General features: G+C 41.6%; 1 protein-coding gene across 16 annotated transcripts in view; it reads right to left on the bottom strand.

Moving 5' to 3' along the window:
- The window catches only part of PTPRT (protein tyrosine phosphatase receptor type T), a 571,615-nt gene that overhangs the window by 37,030 nt on the left and 512,448 nt on the right, over nucleotides 1-22,137 (bottom strand). For 10 of the 16 annotated variants that reach the window (XM_066978461.1, XM_066978465.1, XM_066978464.1 and 7 more), the window contains 3 exons: nucleotides 16,288-16,365; nucleotides 16,040-16,087; nucleotides 5,964-6,151 (listed from right to left, as the gene is read on the bottom strand). In XM_066978461.1, the coding sequence (XP_066834562.1) occupies nucleotides 5,964-6,151; nucleotides 16,040-16,087; nucleotides 16,288-16,365 (314 nt within the window). The remainder of the gene's footprint in view (nucleotides 1-5,963; nucleotides 6,152-16,039; nucleotides 16,088-16,287; nucleotides 16,366-22,137) is intronic. The other 6 variants (XM_066978466.1, XM_066978468.1, XM_066978467.1 and 3 more) reach the window with 4 other exon arrangements.

Here is a 22,137-nt window from a genome sequence, read left to right as displayed (position 1 = left end):
AGTAGTCAACTAAGCAAACAGCTGTTCTCGAGGAAAGGGCACATCTACTATCGCAAAAAGCAGAGCTTGGTGCAGTCCATTTGCATCTCTTGGCTTTTGCTAGCTGAGAATCATTTTCCTCCTGCGAGTTCAGATCTAAAAGGATCAGGAGAATTTGTTTCTGGCTGCACAGACACAGGTTAACCTCATTTCTCCCGCAGAACGGGGTTTGTGGAGATTTCACATATGTACACTGCTAAGAAAACCCAGATGGCAGAAACACAGGGCTCAGGCTCTCAGTTCAGCACGTACAGTGGTTTAAACTATTTCTGTGTTAGCAATGGGGTGATGTAATACAAATCACTAGCTGGTTTTCTCTGAGGAAAAATAAAAAGCTCAGGGTTTTAGATTATGTCTAAAAACAAGAGGCAAAAGGAGGTAAAGCATACTCATGAACTATGGAAATAAATAATCATTTTCCCCAAATTTGCCCTTTTGGTTGAGAAAGGATGGGTTAAGGAAACCAGCAGCAGACAGCGCTGCTTTACCACACAGCTTGGTCCTGCAGCTATTCTGAACACAAGTGAACGAGCCACTTTCTCCTTGACACAAGTCCAGGAAGGATTGGAGAGGCAGAGCCAGGAAAACGGCAGCTGTGCCGGGGTCTGGCTGGAGGACAGTCCTGCCTTCCTTGGAAGATGGCCTGGACTATCCACCCACAAGCAGGACGACCTCTCTCCCTGTCTCAGGACCGCCGGGGATGCCAGCAGCAGCAGCTGAAAGCAGCTGTCACAGCAGTGCTCGGCTGGAACCGCAGCGGCACCGGCCGGCTGGGCACGGCTGGCACCACAACTCGAACAGAAAGCCACCACCGAGCTGCAGACAATTGGCAGCAGCTGCACCCAGCCCAGCCACCATTTGTGCGGAACACACAGGTGGGAAAAGAACGGCTTCCACTGAGTTTTCTCTATAGATCTGCCTCCTTCAAGATCTACTCCCTAACACGAGCCTATATTACTAAAAACAACAGCAACGTTACAAATTGCATTATTTATGGGTCCCCGGGGAATTGCGCAGTTTTTATACTGCTCTCATTGGGGAATCGTATCTGCCTTAGCTAGCAGCAGGTAGTTTGACACAGCTGTACTGGAAAATGAATTTATATTCATCTTCACAAGCCATCCAGGTCTATTATGGTGCCTGAATGCAATAGCAGAGAGACACAATTATTAGGATCTACAACACCGGCATTGCAATTAAACTTAATATGAGCAATCCCCTGGCAGACCAGATCGTTGCGAATTTCCCCCAAAGGGGTTCCAGGACAGAAAATGTCGGGCAGTGCAGCACTGCCACAAGCCTTGCTGACAAAAGACAGGGACAGCGAGTTCCTATTCAAAAGCCCAGGAGAAAGAGTAATAACTGTAATTGGTGAGGGCTTTGATCGCACATATATTTCCTTTACAGACAGCTGTTTCCAAATAGCAGCTCATCTCCTGAGCACATAAAAAAAAAAAAAAAAAAAACCAACACAAAACACAAACCAAACCAAAAAGCAAAACAAAACAAACCCCACAAAAACCTACACACAATGACAACAAAAAATCCCTAAGTAAAAGAAAAGAGGTGAGGAAGGTTCATTTTCATCTTCAAATACTAAGGAAAAAAGTGCCTTATTTTTCTGCTAATATCAAATTACAGCAGATTGACCAGAGAATGGCAACAGTCATTAAACATGTCATCACAGCCATCTGAAAAGGGAAAATAAATAAGTAAATTTCTCCCTCATCACGTCCACGTGGGGGAGGCCATCTTGGCCAAATAAAATATGTTTAGGTCCAATAAATCCCTTCTCAACCAACCTTGTCCTTTCAGGTGATTTGAACATGAAAGTCTCCGTTGAAATTCATGTTTTTATATTTGCCTGAGATAGCCTCCAAAGATTTCAGAACGTGCGATTTTTCACCTCACTCAAAACCAGAGAATTCTCTGCGTTTTGTGAAACTACCCATCTCTGAAGAAATGAAGGGGGGTTCTGGTTGGTGAGGAACAAAAACTGCCTTTGCAGAGTGCACCCATACCCCTGCTTCCATAACACGCCAGATGAACAAATCGGAGTAACTGCACACATCCAGGTGGTACAGCATTGACAATTTTGTTGTGATACCACTAAAAACTGAGAACTGAAACTGCATTAGAAATACAAAGGCAAAAATATCAATTATAATTAATATAATTTGCATCCAGAAAAAGAGGAGCATTCCTAATGTTTTATTTCTTGAGTTTAGGTTTGTACAATACTTTTTTCCATGATCTCAAAAAGGAATATTTCTGTTTCTTTGTGCGGCATCGTTAATAGCAAACCAGCATCGATAGATCTCTTGGCTACCAGTATTTGACCCACGTGTGATGCTTCTACAAGAAACACTCCCAATTCTTCTTTGTTCAATTTGTTACCTGCAAAATTCTGGTGTTTAAAAATCTAGGTTTAATTTTTAAGCTTTTCTTTCTTTTCTTCTTCTTCTAGAGAAGTTTGGTAAAATTCATGCTGAAATATCATCTCATTAGTGGAATTTATGCTATAATGAAGCTTTTAAAACTAAAATGATCTAATTTTTATCTGAAATTGCAGGGCCATATCTCTAAAAGTCCCTTATCTCAATTAAAATTTCCAAGCACCGTGGCCCAAACATAACCGAAGAGTTCACATTCAATTGAGACTCAGTGCAAGCCAATATACATTTCCAATGGATGCATTTAGCTAATTTGCAGTTTGTTTTTCATTTAAGTAGGAAAACCTGAATCATTCATTTGCTCTGATGCACCCCGATGCTGCTGTATTCTTGCCAAAGGCAACACTATCAATTAAAAGCCTTGCCGCTCATCTCAGAGCTCACAACATAGTCCTGAGCATCTCCCTGCAGCCTCCAGCTTCTCAACACTGGTGGCAAAACTCTTCCCATGACTCTGCTGTGACCCAGGATAAGAAACTGGGAGAAAAAGAGAAAAAAAAAAAACAAACAAACACCCCAAAAAGCCCTGGAGAGAAATATTTCAGCCAGTTCAGCTCCCCAGTCTGGTACAGAGCAAGGACATACAAAGCATTAAGCCAACATAGTCCAAGGACAGCATATATAGTGACAACCCTACTGCCAAACATTTTGTAATGTCACTTGATAGCCTGAGCTCCCGGATCTACTCTTTTGATCAGACAAAGGCTGTGCAGCCAGCCAGAAATGAGCGGGTTAAAATCCAGAGGTGACTTCAATCCACTGAAGCCTGGCAGTAGCAAGATGCCTGAGGAAGGAGCCACAAAATCCAAAATAACTAACAGTCTCAGTAATACAGCAAGTGAAATGTACGTTAGTGACATCCTAAATCATATTTGAAAATGAGTTTGGATACTTAAGCTTATTATCTCTGCAGCCAGTAATTGGTGCTCGCAGTATGGCTATGGGACCAGTCTAGCAGCTCACAACAAATCAGGGCTGATATGTTCTGAAAAAGGAACAGGTGACAGTTAAGCAAGCCCCGTGTAAATGTTTATGGCCGTGCCTAATCCCAAACAGTGCCATCTACATCCAGTGTCAGTGATATATTTTTCTCTTGGGGTGCACGCATTTTATTGCTGAAACAAACAGCAGTCACTTTGGCCTCAGGTGCAGCAGGCAGACCCCAAATAACACACATGCTGCAAGTGCTGACAGGTTCCCGTGTTCACACACACAGTTATCAGCCAGTTCACAGAAGCAGTGACACCGCTTACACAACCACATCCTGGTTTTTACCTCAGTGTGGAGTTAGATGTAAGATGCAAGCACCCGAAAAATTTTCCAAGATGTCCCCAGTAAAACACATTACCTGTGCCCTAGTGCTCTGCAGGTGAAGGGGTACCAAACAAATCTTGAATGCAATTCCCTGGTTCCTCAGTGGAAATGGGAACGTACAGCGATAAGAGATTGTCATGTATGACTGATACATTCTGTTCAAAGTGATTTTTTATGAGAGTAAAATTGTTTGCTAACATGTCACTAAGTAGGCTCTCATTTATGCTATCAATCTGCAAAGTAAACAGAAAATCAGCTTCTTAGAAGAAAAAACATACAGGCAGATGACACTAATATTAGTGTTTAGAAACAGATTTTAAGAGACACAAAAATAAAATTTCAGGTCTTCTTTTTTTAAGCTTTTATCAACCATTTTGCAAAATGTTTTGCAAAGCAGGCTTTCCAGCTTTGCATTCCTCAAGATTTCAGCCAACTTAAAACTACCCTTCCTACCTTCCAGGATTTACAACAGTCCTCGACATCCTCCCTGCAATTTGCAGTATTGCTGGTGGTGGCTGAAAGCTGCTTGGAGCCAAAGTGCTACCTGCGGCCCATGCTCTGAAATCCAAATTCCACCATCTAAAAGGACTGCCACTTAGGGCAATTGCCTCTGATTGAAGGGTAGAACAGCAAAAGTGATTTAAGAGCTTGTGGCATTCTCCAGGCTATTTCTTGTAAAGAAAGGAATTATGCAAATGTATATAATGTCATCATCATTATATACGTATGTAGATAGCACTTTCTGGGAAACGCAGAACTTGTGGAGCTGAAAGTTGCATTGACATTTTTCATGCTAATGTGTTATTTTGATAATTACCAATGCCAGTGCCAGAAAATTACATATATGCCAGCACCTGTTTTCTTCTTGAACATCAAGAACTAGATCTTAGGGCATCTGTAATTGAGCTGAATTCAGCTTTGGGTACTACTCATGGAAGTGGAGGCCAAGGGGGGCTAAGTAAATCTCCTAAGAGAATTAATACCCTTTTTCCATATTAAACCAAGCTCTTTGTATTGATACTTTAATTAGTGTCCCTGATTGTGGGGCACGAGTGACTAGCCCTGGTTAACATACAGTTACCAGGATCATTTGTTATGACAGTCTTTGATGCTGTCTGATTAAAAAAAATACTCCCTGGTGACAACCAGGAAAAGATTGCCTCTCAATTACAGCAAACCCCAGCATCAATGATATAAACCCCATGGACTCCAACTTGCAGGGTGGAAAAGTGAGCTGTTTTCATTAAGTAACTTATTTTTCACAGCTGTTATGTTATTTTTAAGTAGTTTTAATGCCACTATGCATATTAATTACTTATTGCCTTCCCACAAGCTTACTACATTCATTATAATTATCGCTTGCTACAGCAAAGTCTCACATATGTTTGATGCTATTTCCCTCTTCTGTTCTCTCTCCTCTAAATGTATATTTGTCTTCCAACTCCTCCCCAGTGCCACACTTCTTTTTGGCATTTGGATTAAATTCCTGGTCACTCCAGCTATTTGGCTGCAGGGTGGAAGGGCTGCTTTCATATTTTCAGCTTACTCCTTGCCCCTCTCTTCACACAGAGTTGCAAGAGTAGGTCTGCTGAACATATTCTGAGCCAGAGGTTTAAGCATACTGGAAAACTCCATCTTCATTTAAGCTACACAAAGCTGCTGCCGCTGCCTTTGCCTTTAAGGTTCTGCATGCAGGTCATTAAGCTGTGATTTAACTTGCATCAATTGCTACAGAGTATTTGGGGCTCCCAAAAAAAGCAAAAACCCTTTCTTTTCGTAAACCCTGCTTTGCCCTATCGTCAACTAAAGCAGACCAATAAGTAAGGGACTATGGGACTCCAAATCCTTCATGGAGTTCAGCACCTATTAAATATTTACTCTCTGCTCTTTATTGGAGAGAGTGCACACGAACACAATGTCATTCTCTTACCACCGTATTAAACACATTTCCTCTGGACCAGAGAGCCACCAAAGATTGCTAGTGCTGTAAAATCCTAGCCTTATAAACAGAAATAAGATGGAGGAAGGAAAGGATTAGGAGGGTGAGTGAATTTAAGGAAAATAAGCTTTTCAAAATGGTTATCCTCCCCTCCCAAGCATCTATCCCTTAGGACTGCCACTCCTCAACTTATTCACGTGAGTGAAGGTTCCTCTCACCTCATACTCCTCTTTAAATCCATAGCCCTGTCCTCGCTTCATCTGGGTGATGTGCTGCAGCAAGTCGGCCACTCGGATGGCTGGCTGGAACTGCCCCCGGGGGTAGGACATTTCCACCGGCTCACAGCTCCGGTACGGGTGGGTCTGGATAGTCAGGGTTGGCTGGGTCATCTCTCCATGGCTACTGTCTGTTTTAAAGACAGGGAGGCAAAACAAGCTTTCACCTATCTGTGAGTTCCACTCTCATTCCTTCTCCACTTCTTTGTTTCTCCACCACCCCATAGGTTGGTGCAGGCAAAAGAAAGTAAAGAAATAAGTAAGAAACACACACTTGCCTACAGCTGCCCAGAAACACTAACTCACATTCAAATGTTTTTTGAGTCAAGGAGACAAACCCAGAGATGGGACGGGAATAAACAGCCTGTCAGGCACAACAAGCATATAGCACGTATAGTGAAATAGCGAATTTGTGAGTTCTGCGTAACGACTCCCCTCGAGTTACATACCTTTCTTCACAGACCTGCAAAGAACAGGACCAAAAGATACATACAGATGAGCAAGATATTCAAGCGAGATTTGAGGTGTACAATATGAGATAAGTGAAAGGGGTCCAAGTTAATAGCAAACAAATTATTAGCATTTCAAATAAACCACAAAGGATGTTAGAAGCAAATTAAACTGCTCTGCAAATTCAAGTCTAAAATTTATGTCAATTGCAAAGATGTGATGTTATGAGAAAGAATAAAAGAACATAAAAATAGTTTCCTTGTATGCACAATCTTAAAATTCAGATGTATAAATTTAACATAAAGCATTCCTTTTTGATAGAAATACTTTTAAAATCTCTATCACTACATAGATGTAATTGTAACCTCTTATACGCCCTGCAAAACTGCAAATACATAGCAAAATACTCCTGTTGAACTAAAAGCAAATAACATGAATAGCCAAACAATTGACTACCAAAACATTTATTTTTAACAAGAGAAACTAAGAGTAGCTGAAAAATTTAGGTTTTTATCTACTAGAATTGATCAGATTTATAGTTGGCCAAGTCAACTGTTGTTTTTTTCCCTATGATTACAGGTATCTAAAGATCACAGAACCATAGGTGGTTGAGGTTGGAAGGGACCTCTAGGGTCCATCTGGTCCACCCCCCCCACCCAAGCAGGGACACCTGTAGAGGGGTGTCCAGTGCCCAGCCCAAGCAACTTTTGAAGATCTCCAAGGAGGAGACCCCACAAATTCTCATCGCAACCTCTGCCAGTGCTCTGTTACCCACGCAGCACAGAAGTGCTTCCTGATGTGCTTGGGTTCTTTGGCCTTAACATCCTGCATCAATTCTTTCTGGTCTTAGCCAAAGCCAGCCTGTTAGCAAAGAGAAAATATATCTTCAACCGCTCAAAAAAAAAAAAAAGTTGACAATCGCATACACAAGGCTCATTTCGTACAGAAAGCTTACTGAAAAGGAGCCTGAACACTATCCCCTGTCAGCAATACTACAGTCATGCTTTAGAAGGGATAAAGAATGAATAAATCAAGTTGCAATTTCAGGGTGATTTTTAGAGACAGAAATATGGCCAGTGTGCTATTGTAAACATTACTATCCTTGAGAAATCACCATGAAGATTTGATCACAAGCAGTCAGGATCTCTGCTCTGTCCCTCATTGCAAAATTGGGCAGGAGCAGACAGATTAGGGCATTAGAGCGCCTTTTCAGCAGATGGCAAAACAATGACATGACAAAACATGACAAATAATGCTTTAGCTGGTTTCCTGTTATATTGGAGGGAAGATACCAAGACAGGCATATGCTCTGTTTTGAAGTTATAGGACTATGAGAAGGAGAAAGGAATGACAGCAGTGGACGCACGGCCACAGGGCAAGCTGTGAGATAAACGAGACTGGTGGCTGAATGATCACAGATGCTGAACATATCCTGCTTCTTCTGAAACAAATTACCATCAAGGTGACCACCTGCTTTGAAGATCAGGCTACTGGATTTAAGGATTTCTGAAGCCCAGTTTCTCATAAACATAGTCACATTTCCTTGGACACTCCAAGATTTATAGCTATGTTTCTAGCGAAGCAACCCTCACATACAAAATGTGAATAAATTTGGGATTTAAGGAAGAGTAACATCCAAAGCATTTGTATAATCATCCCTAATGCTCCAACTAATGACAGTGTGAGAACTCTGAACAGAGGGAATTTCAAGGCTTATTAATTCCCCTAGTTGGATTCGCTTTCCCCGTGCATCTTTCCTCCCCTATTCCCTATTAACCTCCTGTAATGGAGAGGAAAAGATTTTTACTGCGGACCATTTCCAACAGACGTACTATGCTTAATTTTCCATCATTAGGTTTAATACAAACCCAATTTCACAACTGGCTTCTCTGAAGAACGTACATGTAATGCCACATTTTTATCAGCCCCAATTAAAAAACATTACAATATCCCTATTCGAGAGGGAGTCTTAAAACTAATGTGTGGTTCTAGTGCTAATACAGTCAGGGCACACGCAGAGCACAGGCTACTTGTAAAACGGAGCTCAGATCAGTCAGCTTCTTCATGGGATATTATTCGTTTTCTTCAGATCCTTTAATTCTGGTATATTTGGCTCTCTTCTCCCAACAGCATCCTAGGAAGAGGTGAAAGCCAGAAAAGCAACCCCCTTTCCAGAATAACTTCCTCCACCCATGTTCTGAATCTGGAAGTAGAAGATGCTCAGCAGCAAAGAGGGGTCTGACTCTGCCCTCTAAGTTTACAGTGACAACTGTGCTTCTGGTCTCTTGGGTCAGACAGAAACATTACAAAATCCACTGACTGTTGTAACAGCTCTTGCAGTGTGGTCTGCAGCATCACCTTTCACCCAGCCAAGTGTTTCTCCTAAGAAAAACCCACGTCACACAACCTGGGTCATCCTGCTCTCAAGCCTAGAGCACATGGAGCTGACACTGGGAACATCACCTCTGCTGGATTTCTGTAACAAAAGCATCTTGAATGCCCTCTGTGCACTATATGATCCAAAAGAAAACCACAGAAAATCGGCACAGAAATTTGCACCAACTCAGGAGGGCTGCTGGTTCTTTCCACAAGCATCTTATCTGGACAAGGAAAAGGTTGGAGGGGCTTTTATGGAGATAAATTACAATGTATGAGGTGAGTCTAGTGTTCATATGTTCTGCCAATAAAGCCTGATGCAAGAAACATATTGTTCCTTCCCGGTCTAATCACACCACGAGTCTGAACCTAAGCATGGTTAATGAGGCGCTCAAGCAAGGCACTACACCTTCTCTCAAGATGTGCTGTTTACAGCAATTTGTGAACAATTCAAAACGCAGGGCAGGAGGGGAGGTAGCAGCAAACCCATCTCTCACCAGGACAATCAACCGAGAGTCTTCAAATGCTTACAACTAGGCTGTGCTTTTCATGCAGGCTGCAGCAATAAAAGGAATCTCGTGCCTTCTGGCACTGCTACTACTGGAAAAGCCAACCAAAATACCAGCCCCTCAACCCCTCAGATTCTGCTTTAGTTGTTGCACTGATGGGAAGTCACAGCACTCTTCCATAGTCCCTCCTGTCTGTCCCCTTCTCACATCCACCCTATTCTTTAGCAAACAGGGATAAGGTTGTAGGACCAACTGTCCATGACCTCCGCTGAAGTTCTTCTGGTGCGTCTAGAGCTCTTGTGCCTTTAGTGAGTTTTCAACGAGAAAAACAAATCAAGAAAACACATTTTTTTTTTGAAAGATGCTTGAAATAATTAACTGAAATTGAAATACTCAAACTAGTAAACATAGTCATGCATCAGGTTTTTTTTTGGATTATATTTCATATGCCCATCTTATTTCTAGCAATATGTCCTCATTCTGTTGATAGGAACACAAACCACCACACCTGACTGCATACCGAAAATGGGCTACAGCATCGAGAAATAATCCAAACCCAAAGATTGCAAGCGATGGTGATTCCATCCTGACCCTAAAAGTTGTGGCAATGGTTAATTACCCCTGTTGTCTAAACATTTCTTAATTGCAATTTGATTTTGTTTAGCTTCAGTTTCCAGACACTGAATCTTATTATACCTCCTGTTAGATTAAAGAGCCCTCTGAGTATTTGAAAACTTGACCTACGTAGGCACTGATCAAATCACTTCTCCAGTTTCTCTTTGATAAAGTAATTTGATTGAGAGCTTCTGAATTCTCATTAGGGCAGAGTGTTCAGGGCTCCAGTTCCTTCCTAGACCCATTTCTGATTTTGCAAAGTTCTTTTTGTGCAGATGTAAACAAAACAGCTATTCTGCATGTTGCTGGAAACAAACACACTGTTTGTAATAGGCTTTTTTCTAATATTAGCAGCTGCAACAGAAAAATATTTTGTCAGCTTGTTTGTTAACCCTTCTTAGTGCAACATGCTTTGTTCCCACACTGAGATGCCCATTGCCAATGCAGGAATTTTGTTTTCTTGAAGCTGACGCTTTCATTACCAGCCTAATAGTTCACAGAACACCCTGAAATTTTGTAGAAGACATTAAATCAACAATTCACTGGCTCCCACATAACTTCCTTGATGGTGAAACTCTTCAGGCATCTCAACTTATCTGTTAGAGGTGTAACTGCAGATAATCATATTTAACAACACCGACTACACTTATAATATTCACAAGCTCTCCTTGCTTACAAGAAATGGTACTTCTGTGACTCTCTCCTTTGCTGGAGAAATAATCATAAACTTGCTGAAGTAACCTGTGAGGTTCTACTCTGCTAAGAGAAACACAAAGGAGTGCTGTGTGCTGAGAAAAGCCCCAGCAGAGGCTGGCAAGGTGGCATCTTCCCTCATTTGGGGAGTAGCCCTGAGGGTGAGATATTATTGCCTGCCTGCTGCTACACCACCTTCTATTATATACTTCTGCTGCTGCCCAGACAACTAAAATAAATGTCTCCCTCCATGGCAAAAAATGATACATTTTTCTGTACATGTCAGCAATAAAGTGAAGAGCAGCTGAGAAATTCCGAGTCGCAGCCTGCAAGTGGCTGCGTACAGCCAGACCCCTGTGCAACATCCCAGTAAAGCCGTTGGGAGAGTCACCTCTGGGGCTGAAGCTCTGGCTCCTTTTACAGGCATTCTCTTGTTTCATAAACCCAGTTTTGGTACCCTGAGAGAGAGATACCTAGACACATATTATGGTGTTGCCCTCGGATTAGAAAACTAACCTAATGCCTCAAACAACTGAAAGCAATGCTGTGCTGATGTGCAATCTTCAGTATGTAGGGAAGTTTCTTCCGAAACTTTTACTTTAATATCCCCAAATTCCACTTGTTACTGAAATGACAGGCGTATTGTCTCTGTTTATATTTTTATTCTCTTAGCCTTGGTAAGTGTGTAACACAGTAAGACATCCTTTGCACAAAATAAATTATATTTTGAGCGGTGTTTGTGACAGATTTAATTACACACATCCAATCTCTCTCTACTAGAGCAATGGCTGTTGATTACTTGACATCTTCCACGTACAACTACAGGACAACTAATATCTCTTGCCTTCCACCAGGGATATGGTGGTATCTGGTAAACTAATTTGCTTTTTGAGTGCATCAACGCTTTATTATATGATAAATATCTAGCTATAATATACCACACGCAAACCAAAGTCGAAACATCATCTGTCTTATGATATCAACTGAGCTAGAAAAGGCAAGTTCCTTAACCAAAAGCCTTCTTGACAGAACAAATCATTCATTTCACAGGCTATGAAGAAGCCACATGGCTGGAGAAAATAATTTTCTATAGATTTTAAAGAATCACTTGATAAATACTAGCAAAAGTATATTCTAATCTTATAAGAATTATTGTTTTTTTTTCTTTCGTATAGAAAAAAAGCACTGTTTTTAGATGTGAGGAAGATGCTTTGGTGATATGGGCTAAAACTTGGGACTACTGGGTACCTGTATAACTGTGCAGCTGTTCAGATTTGTGGGACCTCACCAAGTCAAACCTGACTCGTAGGTGAAAAGATGCTGTCAGATCTGCCTTCCTTAGAGAGCAATACATTAGCTGAAAAGCTACTGGCAACTTCAAAACAGCACAGAAAACCAGAAGCCACTAAAGAAGAATTTTCCAAGCCACAGGATCATATGCAGATGGAAAGAAACCTAAGGGAAACTCAGCTCAAGCAACAGCCCTCAGTGGCATGCTCCTCCGCTGCACATCAACATTAGCACAGTGAATGGACGTGAAAGCCTCTCCCACAGCCCCTTACAGACTTACATGGACCAGAAGGCTACAGATACAATTGAACAGATCAAGCCACTCATTTTAAAGTTTTCAATATGTAAAAATAACTCATCTTGCAATTTATGTCAGTAATGTGAGACAGTAATGAAGCAGTATCAGCTTCTAAATATCTTTTTAGTTCTTCAAACATTAGGTTGTGGATAAATCCAGAGCAGAATAGGTGGGCATGGGCAAAAGCCCACCCATGCTACAGAACAGTGAACTTCAGAGCAAATTTTTGTTTTTCTAAACGCAAGCCAGGTTTTGTGCAAGACGTCACAACAGTGACCTTTCTCTGCTTCCACCCATCTGCAAGGAACTACGAGGCATCACAGTCCATCCTCTCTTGAGGGCAGGGACTCTTATTATCAGGATATTCTTGATTAAGTGAAATGAGAATGACACAAGGGTGTAGTGGGTTTATGTGGCAAGGTTTTGGTAGCTGGGGGCTGCAGTGGTGGCTTCTGTGAGAAGAATCCAGCAGCTGCCCCACGTTAGATAAGGGCCAGTTTCAGCCAGCTCCAAAGGAACCCACAGCTGCCCAGAGCTGAGCCAATACGCGATGTTGCTTGTGCCTCTGTGAGAGCAGATTTAAGAAAGGGGGTGAAAAAACTGCTGCTTAATAGCACCTGGGAGAGTGAGGAGTGAGAAACAGGCTTACACCAAGGTCACTGAAGAAGGAGGGTAGGAGGTACTCCAGGTGCCGGAGCTGAAGTTCCCCTGCAGACTGTGGTGAAGCAGGTTGTCCCCCTGCAGCCCACGGTGTACCATAGTGGTGCAGGTTTCTAGAAGTTCCCCTGCAGCCCATGGTAGGGCAGGCTGTCTCCCTGCAGCCCATGGGTCCCACATGGAGCAGATCTCCACGCTGCAGCCCCCCCGTGGAGGAGCCCCCGGTGGAGCAGGTGGATGTGGCCTGGAGGAGGCTGCGGCCCATGGAGAGCCCCCGCAGGAGCAGGCCCCGGGCCGGAGCTGCAGCCTGTGGAGAGGAGCCCACGCAGGAGCAGGGGGGCTGGGGGGAGCTGCCGCCCGTGGGGGACCCGTGCTGGAGCAGTTTGCTCCTGGGGGATGGACCCCGTGGTACGGAGCCGTGTGGGAGCAGTTTTTGAGGAGCTGCTGCCTGTGGGCAGCCCACATGGGATCAGTTCAGGAAGGACGGCATCCTGTGGGAGGGACCCCACGGGGAGCAGGGGCAGAGAGGGACTGAGAAGGAGCGGCAGAGGTGAGTGCTATAAACTGACCGCAGCCTCCATTCCCCGTTACCCTGCAACACCCAGGGGGAGGAAGTGGGAGAGGGTGGATGGGGGGAAGGTGGTTTTAGTTTGTTTTCTTTGTTTCTAATTTCTCTAGCTTGTTAGTAATAGGTAATAAATTTCTTTAATCTCCCTATGCTGAGTCTGTTTTGCCCCTGATGATAATTGTTGAGTGATCTCCCCATCCTTATCTCAACCCTTGGGCCCTTTTCATCGCATTTTCTCCCCCTTTCCCTTTGAGGAGGAGGAGTGAGAGACTGGTTGTGGTGGAGCTCAGCTGCCCACCTGAGTAAAACCACCATAAAGGGAAAGGCACGCTGGCTCCCCGGAGGAACCTACCCTGATGACATATGCTGGATATCTTTGAGAGCCACTGGCCATGCACATCTTCTCCCAAAACAACCTCTACTGTGGTATTATCTCCCCTTCAGACTTCACATTAGTGGTACAACATGGGCCTTACTGAAATATTAAAACCAGGGAAATTAACTCCTTTACTTTTTAGTATTAAATATTCACTTCCCTAGCAAAGATGCTTGTGAAAACCATTAAATCCAGAGATGTCTACAACTATAAGGTAAAATTACAGAGCTAAAAACATGCATTACATAAAAAAGTATTAATCAGGCACAAGATAGGGTAGAGGCAACATAAATAAATAAATAAATCCCCTGTATCTTATTATCAACAAATCATGTCACAGCCAAGCCTAGGGAGTCATCTACTATTGCAGATACAGAACATTTATTAGCAGAAGGCATAACAGATGGGAACAAATAGCACTGAACTGCAGGTAACGCCCAAAGACAGATATTGGTGGTGGGATAACTGATGCCCTTTTTAAGATCTTTTTCTTTCCCAGGAATGAATATTAATAAACGTCAAAAAATTAAACTTATTTTTCTCATACAGCATCACCCAATGTCTGGTGAATCTGTCTGAGAAGCCAGAATGCCATAGTTTTCACTTGCCTTCAAGTCATAAGATAGAAATTTCTTCAATGCTATGGGCTGTTTCACAGCACCTTTGGCTGTTATAGTCAGATGCAACTGACTGAGGGGGCGACCAGTCTGTGTAAATCATGTCTTGGAAATGCACTGAGCTTAACTTCCCACGTGTAAAAACAGGGAAATTAATCCTTGCTCAGATCAGAGATAGCGGTTAGAAGATGGTAAGTTTGAACGAATTTTGAATACCTAAGACTACTTTAATTCTTATTCCCCACCCCCCCCACCTCCCCTAAAATTTGGGGGTTTGAAAGCTTTGGGAGGTTTTTTGTTTTTCCCTGTAAGAGACATAGTTGAATCTGTCTCACTCCTTGACCCATTTGGTTCACTATCGGGGCACAGGGGTGAAAACGTCTCCCTCACATGAGGGTCCCCATTTTCACAGACGCTGAGTGCTGGGATGAGAGCAGTTTGACATCTTCCAGCAAACTGCAGGTCTGGGCCCTGCTTCTAAAGTATAGCCAAAAGATTAATCTGCCTTTAGACTTCTCTGTTGACAGCACTGAGTCTCTGGGGAACAAGAACAAACCTTGTAGAAAAGAAGACTCCTTCTCTACTGCTTCAGAAGAGGGCTCACTCATTGCCACCGGCCATGCTGATATACAACAGGATAAATGCACGTATCGTGGCAGACCCTCTGAGCCTCTCTGCCCTGGCTGTTAGTCTGTAAACCAAGGCACTTAAGTGCTTGGTTGTAATTTCTTCCTGGTCTAACTATGGGCCTTCAGTGTGCTCAGAGTAATGTTTAAAGCAGACACGGTAGATTACTATGTCTGGAAGTGAACATTTACTGTAGATAATCCAAAATGACAGGTCTGATAAATACCACTGGTTAGATTCTGATCAACTACACATCATCTTTCTGATTCATAGCAGAGGAATTGCATTCTTCAAATTCCGCACACAGGCAGCATCCTCCAGGGAGAGCCTGAAGTTGTAGGTTGTTATTACTCACTTTCAAGGGTACACCTCCAATAAGTTTCTGAATAACTTCTTTTATCAGCTTACAGTTTCTGCCAATTTTGCTCTCTGTTAACTTAATGTAAAAACATTTTATTTCTAAAAATCCCAAAGCTAAGAGCTCCATACTCTATGCTTTATTTATCTCCTGGACAAGAAGAGATAATTTTCAGAGATGCTGAACACTAACATCTTCCTCTAAAGTTACCAGCAGCCGCAGCACAGCCTCCACCTTTCATAACCTGCCTTTTTATTATCCTCTCAAATCTATACCAGACTGCTTGAACATTTAAAATTTAATTCTAAGCATAAGCAGAATAAGGTGGGGCCACTTGCCCAAACTCGGCCTCTGATTTCTCCAAAGAAATTCTTATACTTTGAACTGTTTTTTCCTTTAAAAAATAAAATAAAAATCAATTAATAACAACAATAAAGCACAAGCGAAACAAAAGGCTTCCCAATTAACAGCACACATGACCGCAGGATTAATTATGATTTTGGAGCCCAGCCACTTTGTAGCATTCTCTAAGTTATTATCAAGATGCAATGAGTGTGTTTTCTCTCCAATGAAGGTACACCATACCTGGCTTCTTACCTAACAGCGTGGTCGATGGAACAGTGTCTGATGATACTTTGAGATGGAATTCCGTTCACCCACACGACACGGATCATTGAAAATCAACAGAAGATCAATAGGAAAAAAAAATTACAAAAAAATGAAAACAAGGTTAGCCGCATCTAACACTCAGAAGATTCAGTCTATAGGTCATATTGGGAAATGTACAAAAGCAAAGAAAATTTAGAAATGAAAAAAAAGTCTGGCACTAGTACCTGAGTAGTAGGAATTCAACAAAGATTTGCTCTGAAGGGTTTTGCTTTGGACAGAAAATGAACAAGGAGAGGGTGATGCTAGGTAGGAAAGACATAAGGAAAAGACTTTAGACATATATTAAGAGAGAGAAAGAACAGGGAGAATGTTCCTCAAAGAACACAGTAATATGGGATATATAACACTTATCAAAATGAATTATATTTTTCATCTCAACATGCATATTACATTTATTACAATGTCATAATGATGGATTTTCTTTAATATAAGCACTCCAGACCCCAAATATAATATTATAGTTATTGTAAATCAATGTGTTCCTACACAGGATACATGTATAGGACTATATCCTATATATACCTTCTTTTTTTTTTTTTTTAAACCAAAGGAACATCTAGGAGAAAGATCCTTAAAAAGAACACCCAAAATACAAACTACAGAGAATCAAATGCATTAATAACAGTAAAATAAGCCTGCTCAAACACAATGTACACTAGTACCACAAAAATACACAGGTAGGATAGCAAATTCTTTGTTAAAACCATACAAGATAACAAGGGAATTGTTCTTCAACCCAGAACACTTCATAGCAAATCCTATAATATTTTCCCCTGAGAGACAGGTTCTTTTAGCAGGACAAACTTTCTCCCATTAAAGCATTAGCTTTCTCTGGACAAAAATCCACAAATTATTCCCATATTAATCAATTATTTATGGAACAGAGGCAGGGCTCCACATCTGCACAGTAGATTCCTTTCTTGCTAGTAAATTTATGAGGTTGCTTTATATCTACAATAGCATACATGTACATTCTTGTGATAATCAATCATTTCTGAATGCATATTCTTCTATTATCATTCTGCATTCATTCCTACACTTACATTTATCTCCTCCTCAAAATGTTGGGAAACAAGCTAGTACAAATCTCAGTACATCAGAAAGATGACAATAGATAACACAGGAAAAACTATTCCATAATCCAATATAAGTAGATAAAACTCAGTATACATCAAAGTAATTTCAGAAGCAGTTTTTCTTTTTTCTTTTTTTTTTTTTCTCTAGAAAATAAAAAAAGAACACCTCTTAAAAATTTCAAGTCCTTCTATGAGGTGAATGAAAGGAGTCACTAGTCTAGGAAGTTTCATAAGGTCTGCAGAATTACCTCCTAAGCAGTTTGTAATCATCCAGTAAATGAACTTGCTCTGGTTTTGCATTCTCCTGCTATATTTTCAAGCTTAAACCACTTGAAAACACATTAAGATAATCAAATTTCTCATAGCTTAGTCTGCCTTCAGTCCATAACACATCTCCCATTTGGGACCTCTTTCGCTTTCTTCCGTGTTTGTTAGTCTAAATCAGACCCTCTCCTCTACCGTACTTGGAACATAGCCACTTTTGCAGATGTGCAGGTAAGGCCTATAAAGAGCAATTTGGTTGCCCTGGGTCACAGAGCAAGTCAACAGTCAGGACTTGGGGCAGTATTGGAATTTTCTGGAGTTTGGGAGAAAAAAGAACTTATGGGGCCACCCTGCCTTTCCAGGAATTGCTAACTACAAATTACTTGGGAATCCGAAGGTAGACGCCTCACTCCAGTAAACTTGATTTAAATTGTTACCAGCTGAGGTTTCTGAAATGGACAATACTTGTGAGACAGAGAGGCAAATTTAGACTTTCAAAGAGATCATTTTCAAAATCAGTATTGGCTTGTGTAACGAGATGCACACTCTGGGCCACCACCTCACCAGAGGTTCCCACCAGGACTAGTGCATGCACATCACAGGAGACACTTTCAGACAGGATTTCACATCAGGGTAGATATAAAGACTTCATTTAAAATTCCCTCTACATGATCTGGAATGGCATGGGAGCCCATACAGCTCCCTCTAGTCATGTAGAATGGTGGAAGCTCCTCCCTATTCTGGAAATGATTCTCCCTACTGTTTTTTTTTGTTGTTGTTGGTTTTTTTTTAAGTGTTTGTAAAGAAACCAACCCTGTAAACATTCCAAACTGGCACGAAAAGCAACAAAAGGGATTTGGGTATTTTGCCCTTTTTATTTTTTTTTTAATTTTTAAATGATGAAATTTGGCTTTATTACTCTTTATTTTAGTTTTTTTGGCTAAAGAAAATGTCTCATGGTCATGATCCTACAAGTCCTCAGACTGCATTTAGCAGGCATCCTACCTGAGAATGAAAAAATTATCTATGGGGTAACAACAACAACTAGATCTTGATGCAACTGTTTTGACTTACAGCAAATCTTTAAGGCCTTTGCATTTGATTCGTTGCAAAAGGACGTGGGATATGGAGAGGTGTGAATTTAGATGGTTCTTGGTTAAATATGATAATTAAAAACCTGAGTGCCACTCACCTATGTCTTCCTCTTGTTTTTGCTAGTAAGAGCACAGTAACTTGGTAAGTATAATAGTGCTCACTCACGCAGATCTCAGTTCCCTACAGCTTCCTAAATGCTGTCTTCACACTGTGCCTCTGACAGTAACGTTAAGGCTACCTATCTAATAATCTGTATCGAAGTCAGTCCTTTAGATTATTTGGAAAGCAGTCTTCTCCCAAACTGAGACGTCACAAAAGTTAAACATACCCTTATAACCAGTCTCTAGCAAAACTGGGTGCATTTTAAGAGATCAAATCCCAGAATCAAATAGTTCCTGACAGCAAGCTCCCAAGGATGTCGAGCTGGTGATGCTGGTGATGTAGCATTCTCCCTGGAGAGAATCTGCCTGATCTCTGTTATCTGCAGCCCTATCCATGACATTTTATCATTGCAAAGCTGGAAGAGCAGTTCCTCTGTGCAAGACATATTAGCACATCGTTGCTGCTATGATATACTACTGCTTCTCCCATCACACAGATGGGCTGCCAAATTGCACAAAATTTATGTGCAATAACAACCCCTTGCACACCCTTCTGGTCAGCACACAGATGCTGGTGGATAATTTTAGGTCCACCTTGTCTCCCATTTGTCACCTCGTTTCACAATAACCCTGCACTGAGTCAGTGCCTGTATGTGACTGTGCTGTGCCACTCCAAGGAAAATGACACTGCTTTCCAAACCCTCCTGCAAACTGAGCAGCAGTCTCAAATATTGCAAATACCATCGCTTATTTGTAATGGATTTAGGATACATATCTATATTAAAAAAAAAAAAGGCAGCACAGTATTTGAGAAAAATGAACAATTCACCTTCACATGACCCTTTGGTAAAACTAGATGAGCTGGAATAATGCTGGACTAATTTATCTTTCAGCAAATACCTATTCTGATTCTGTATCACGGGAGATACACAGGCTGAGTCCATAAAATCTCTCCAGTCAAAACTCTTTTAAGTACCAGTAAGAATTCTGCCTGAATAAGGGCTATCAGTGTGGGACAGAAAGAAGGATAAAGAGCTTCTTCCCTTTGGTCCAGAAAAGACAAGGGCCTACTTCTGTTACACTTTTCAGTAAGACCTGATGTCTCACTGCTCCAGCACAGTTCACAGAATGGTTTGGGTGAGAAGGGACCTTAAGGCCCACCCAGGGCCACCCCCTGCCCCCAGCCCAGGCTGCCCCCAGCCCCACCCAGCCTGGCCTCGGGCACCCCCAGGGATGGGGCACCCCCAGCTCCTGGGGCAGCCTGGGCAGGGCCTCGCCGCCCTCAGAGTAAAGAATTTCTTCCCTGTATCTAATCTAAATCTATCCTCTTCCAGATTAAAACCATTACCCCTTGTCCTGCCACTACATGTCCTTGTAAAACGTCCTGATGCTTTCATGTAGGCCCCCTTTAGGCACTCACTGGCAGGCCTCTATCAGGTCTCCCCAGAGCCTTCTCCTCTGCAGGCTGAACAACCCCACTCCCTCAGGCTGCCTTCACAGAAGAGGTGCTCCAGCCCTCTGATCAACCCACACCCCCAGGTCATTCTCCTCAGGGCTGCTCTCAATGCATTCTCCACCCAGCCTCTGTTCGTGCTTGAGACTACCCAGATGCTCACGATCTCCCAGGACATGATTACACTTAACAACAGCAGACATCTCTGTCAAGTGACAAAATTCAGAACTGCAAATTGCCAACAGGACTGCGTGCTCCTGCTGCAGTGCACTGGCCTCTACAGACCCCATTTCAGCCTGACTTTATGGATTGCACTATTTGCAAGAGCTGACACTGAAAATTTAGAAAGACATTCCCTCTAAAGCACTGAGATGAAGTAGGTGAAGAAATATGCATTTTTACTAACAACAGAGGATTTTTTTTCCATGTTACTGCTACAGCAAACTTGGGCTTTCGTAACCGAGGTCAAGATGGAGAGGACAACTCCCTGTCATGAGATATTCACAAACACTAGTTCCTGTTGTGAGTAAAAAGAAAATTTAAGAAGGAATTTGAGAGAGAGAGATGATTTCAAAAGCTAAGATGAATAACCCCTTGTAAAACTCTATTAGTTAGCTGAAAGGTTACAAAGTAATCCTATTATGTTATTCAAAAGTTAGGGTAGGCCTGTATAGAAATCCTCAAGTATTAAACTGCATTAAGGCAATTTTTTTTTGAAAAGAAAGGCTTTTACTCTTTTTTTTCCTATCTATATCATCAGTGCCAAACCCATAAAATTCCTGTATCAGCATGTTCACGCTACTGCACCGAAGAGAACTTACCTCCAACACCTCGGCATCCTGGACTTGGCGGAAAAAAATGTGGAGAAATCATGAAAGCTTATTGGTAATTATTTCTCATGGATATAAAGAAGAAAAAAAGAAAAGAACCAGCCCATGACTGTGTTACAGGCTTGTGTTACAGAGGGAGGTGGTGATAAAATCTGCAATGATGTCAGACAAGCAAAGGACTTACTGAATTAAAAAAAAAAAAAAAGTACGCTTTTTTTTCTTTTTTTTTTTTTTTTTTACAAAATTAGATACAACATTTTTTCTAGAGCTGCCATTTCAACTAAGTGACTCAGCTATTTTAATTAGTCTCTCAAAATACCAAGAAAAAAAATGAGGTCACAGTATAGGCTCAACTCTTCTCTTATTTTCTGGTGGAAAAAAACATTTCAAAAAGCCAAAATCTGAAGAAAGTGTGAAAAACTTCATTTTCCCCATACATTTCAAACAAGCTACCTCTGCTGTTTCTAGGCTGCCTGTTACAATGCTGGCCTCTGCTATCCTGTCTTTCAAAGATATGAGCCACTGACAACTCGTGTTGTCTTCTTTAGGAGATATAGCTACTCAGCACCTGAGAAAATTAGATCTTGACTCAAGTCAATTTAATATCAGAGAGAAGTGTTCACTGCTAGCCTTGACGGTCCCAAACACCTATTTATCCATCTCATAGGTACATTACACAGAGTGACAGTAGCAATGCATGCAGATGGAATTTGACATGACCTACAGAGGGAAAAGAAAAATTCACTCAGCCTGTCCCAATCAATCTGAGATCGCAAAGCAAGGTTTCAATGACAAAAAACAACAAAAAAACCTTTTTTTTATCACAGGCAAATCCTTGTTAGTAATTAGGGAAAAAACACTTCACTACAGATGCTTAAAAATGACAGAAGAGTTCTAGCACGTTTTGTTTTTAAAGTTGGTCCCTCTTCAAACTATAGGCTAAGTGTCAAAAGAAGGAGTGACATTCCCATAGTGTCTAAGTTAAAATTTATTTAATACCAAAAAGTTTACAAATCCACCATGCAATCCACCATGCACTCAATCTGGATCTAGCAAGGCTAAATTATAACTTTGTGCTGCTTTTCCCACAAAAGTCTTCCAGCTACAGAGGTCTGCATGTTTTACAAATATTAACTACAATTATTTTTATGGAAGTGATGTGAAAAATAAAGTGAGAACACAGGCAAAAGAAGAA

This window comes from Anser cygnoides, chromosome 16, assembly GCF_040182565.1.
Source record: "Anser cygnoides isolate HZ-2024a breed goose chromosome 16, Taihu_goose_T2T_genome, whole genome shotgun sequence".
Classification (NCBI taxonomy): Eukaryota; Metazoa; Chordata; class Aves; order Anseriformes; family Anatidae; genus Anser; species Anser cygnoides.
Note: the sequence above shows the minus strand (reverse complement) of the source record. Positions and strands in the feature narration are given on the sequence as shown.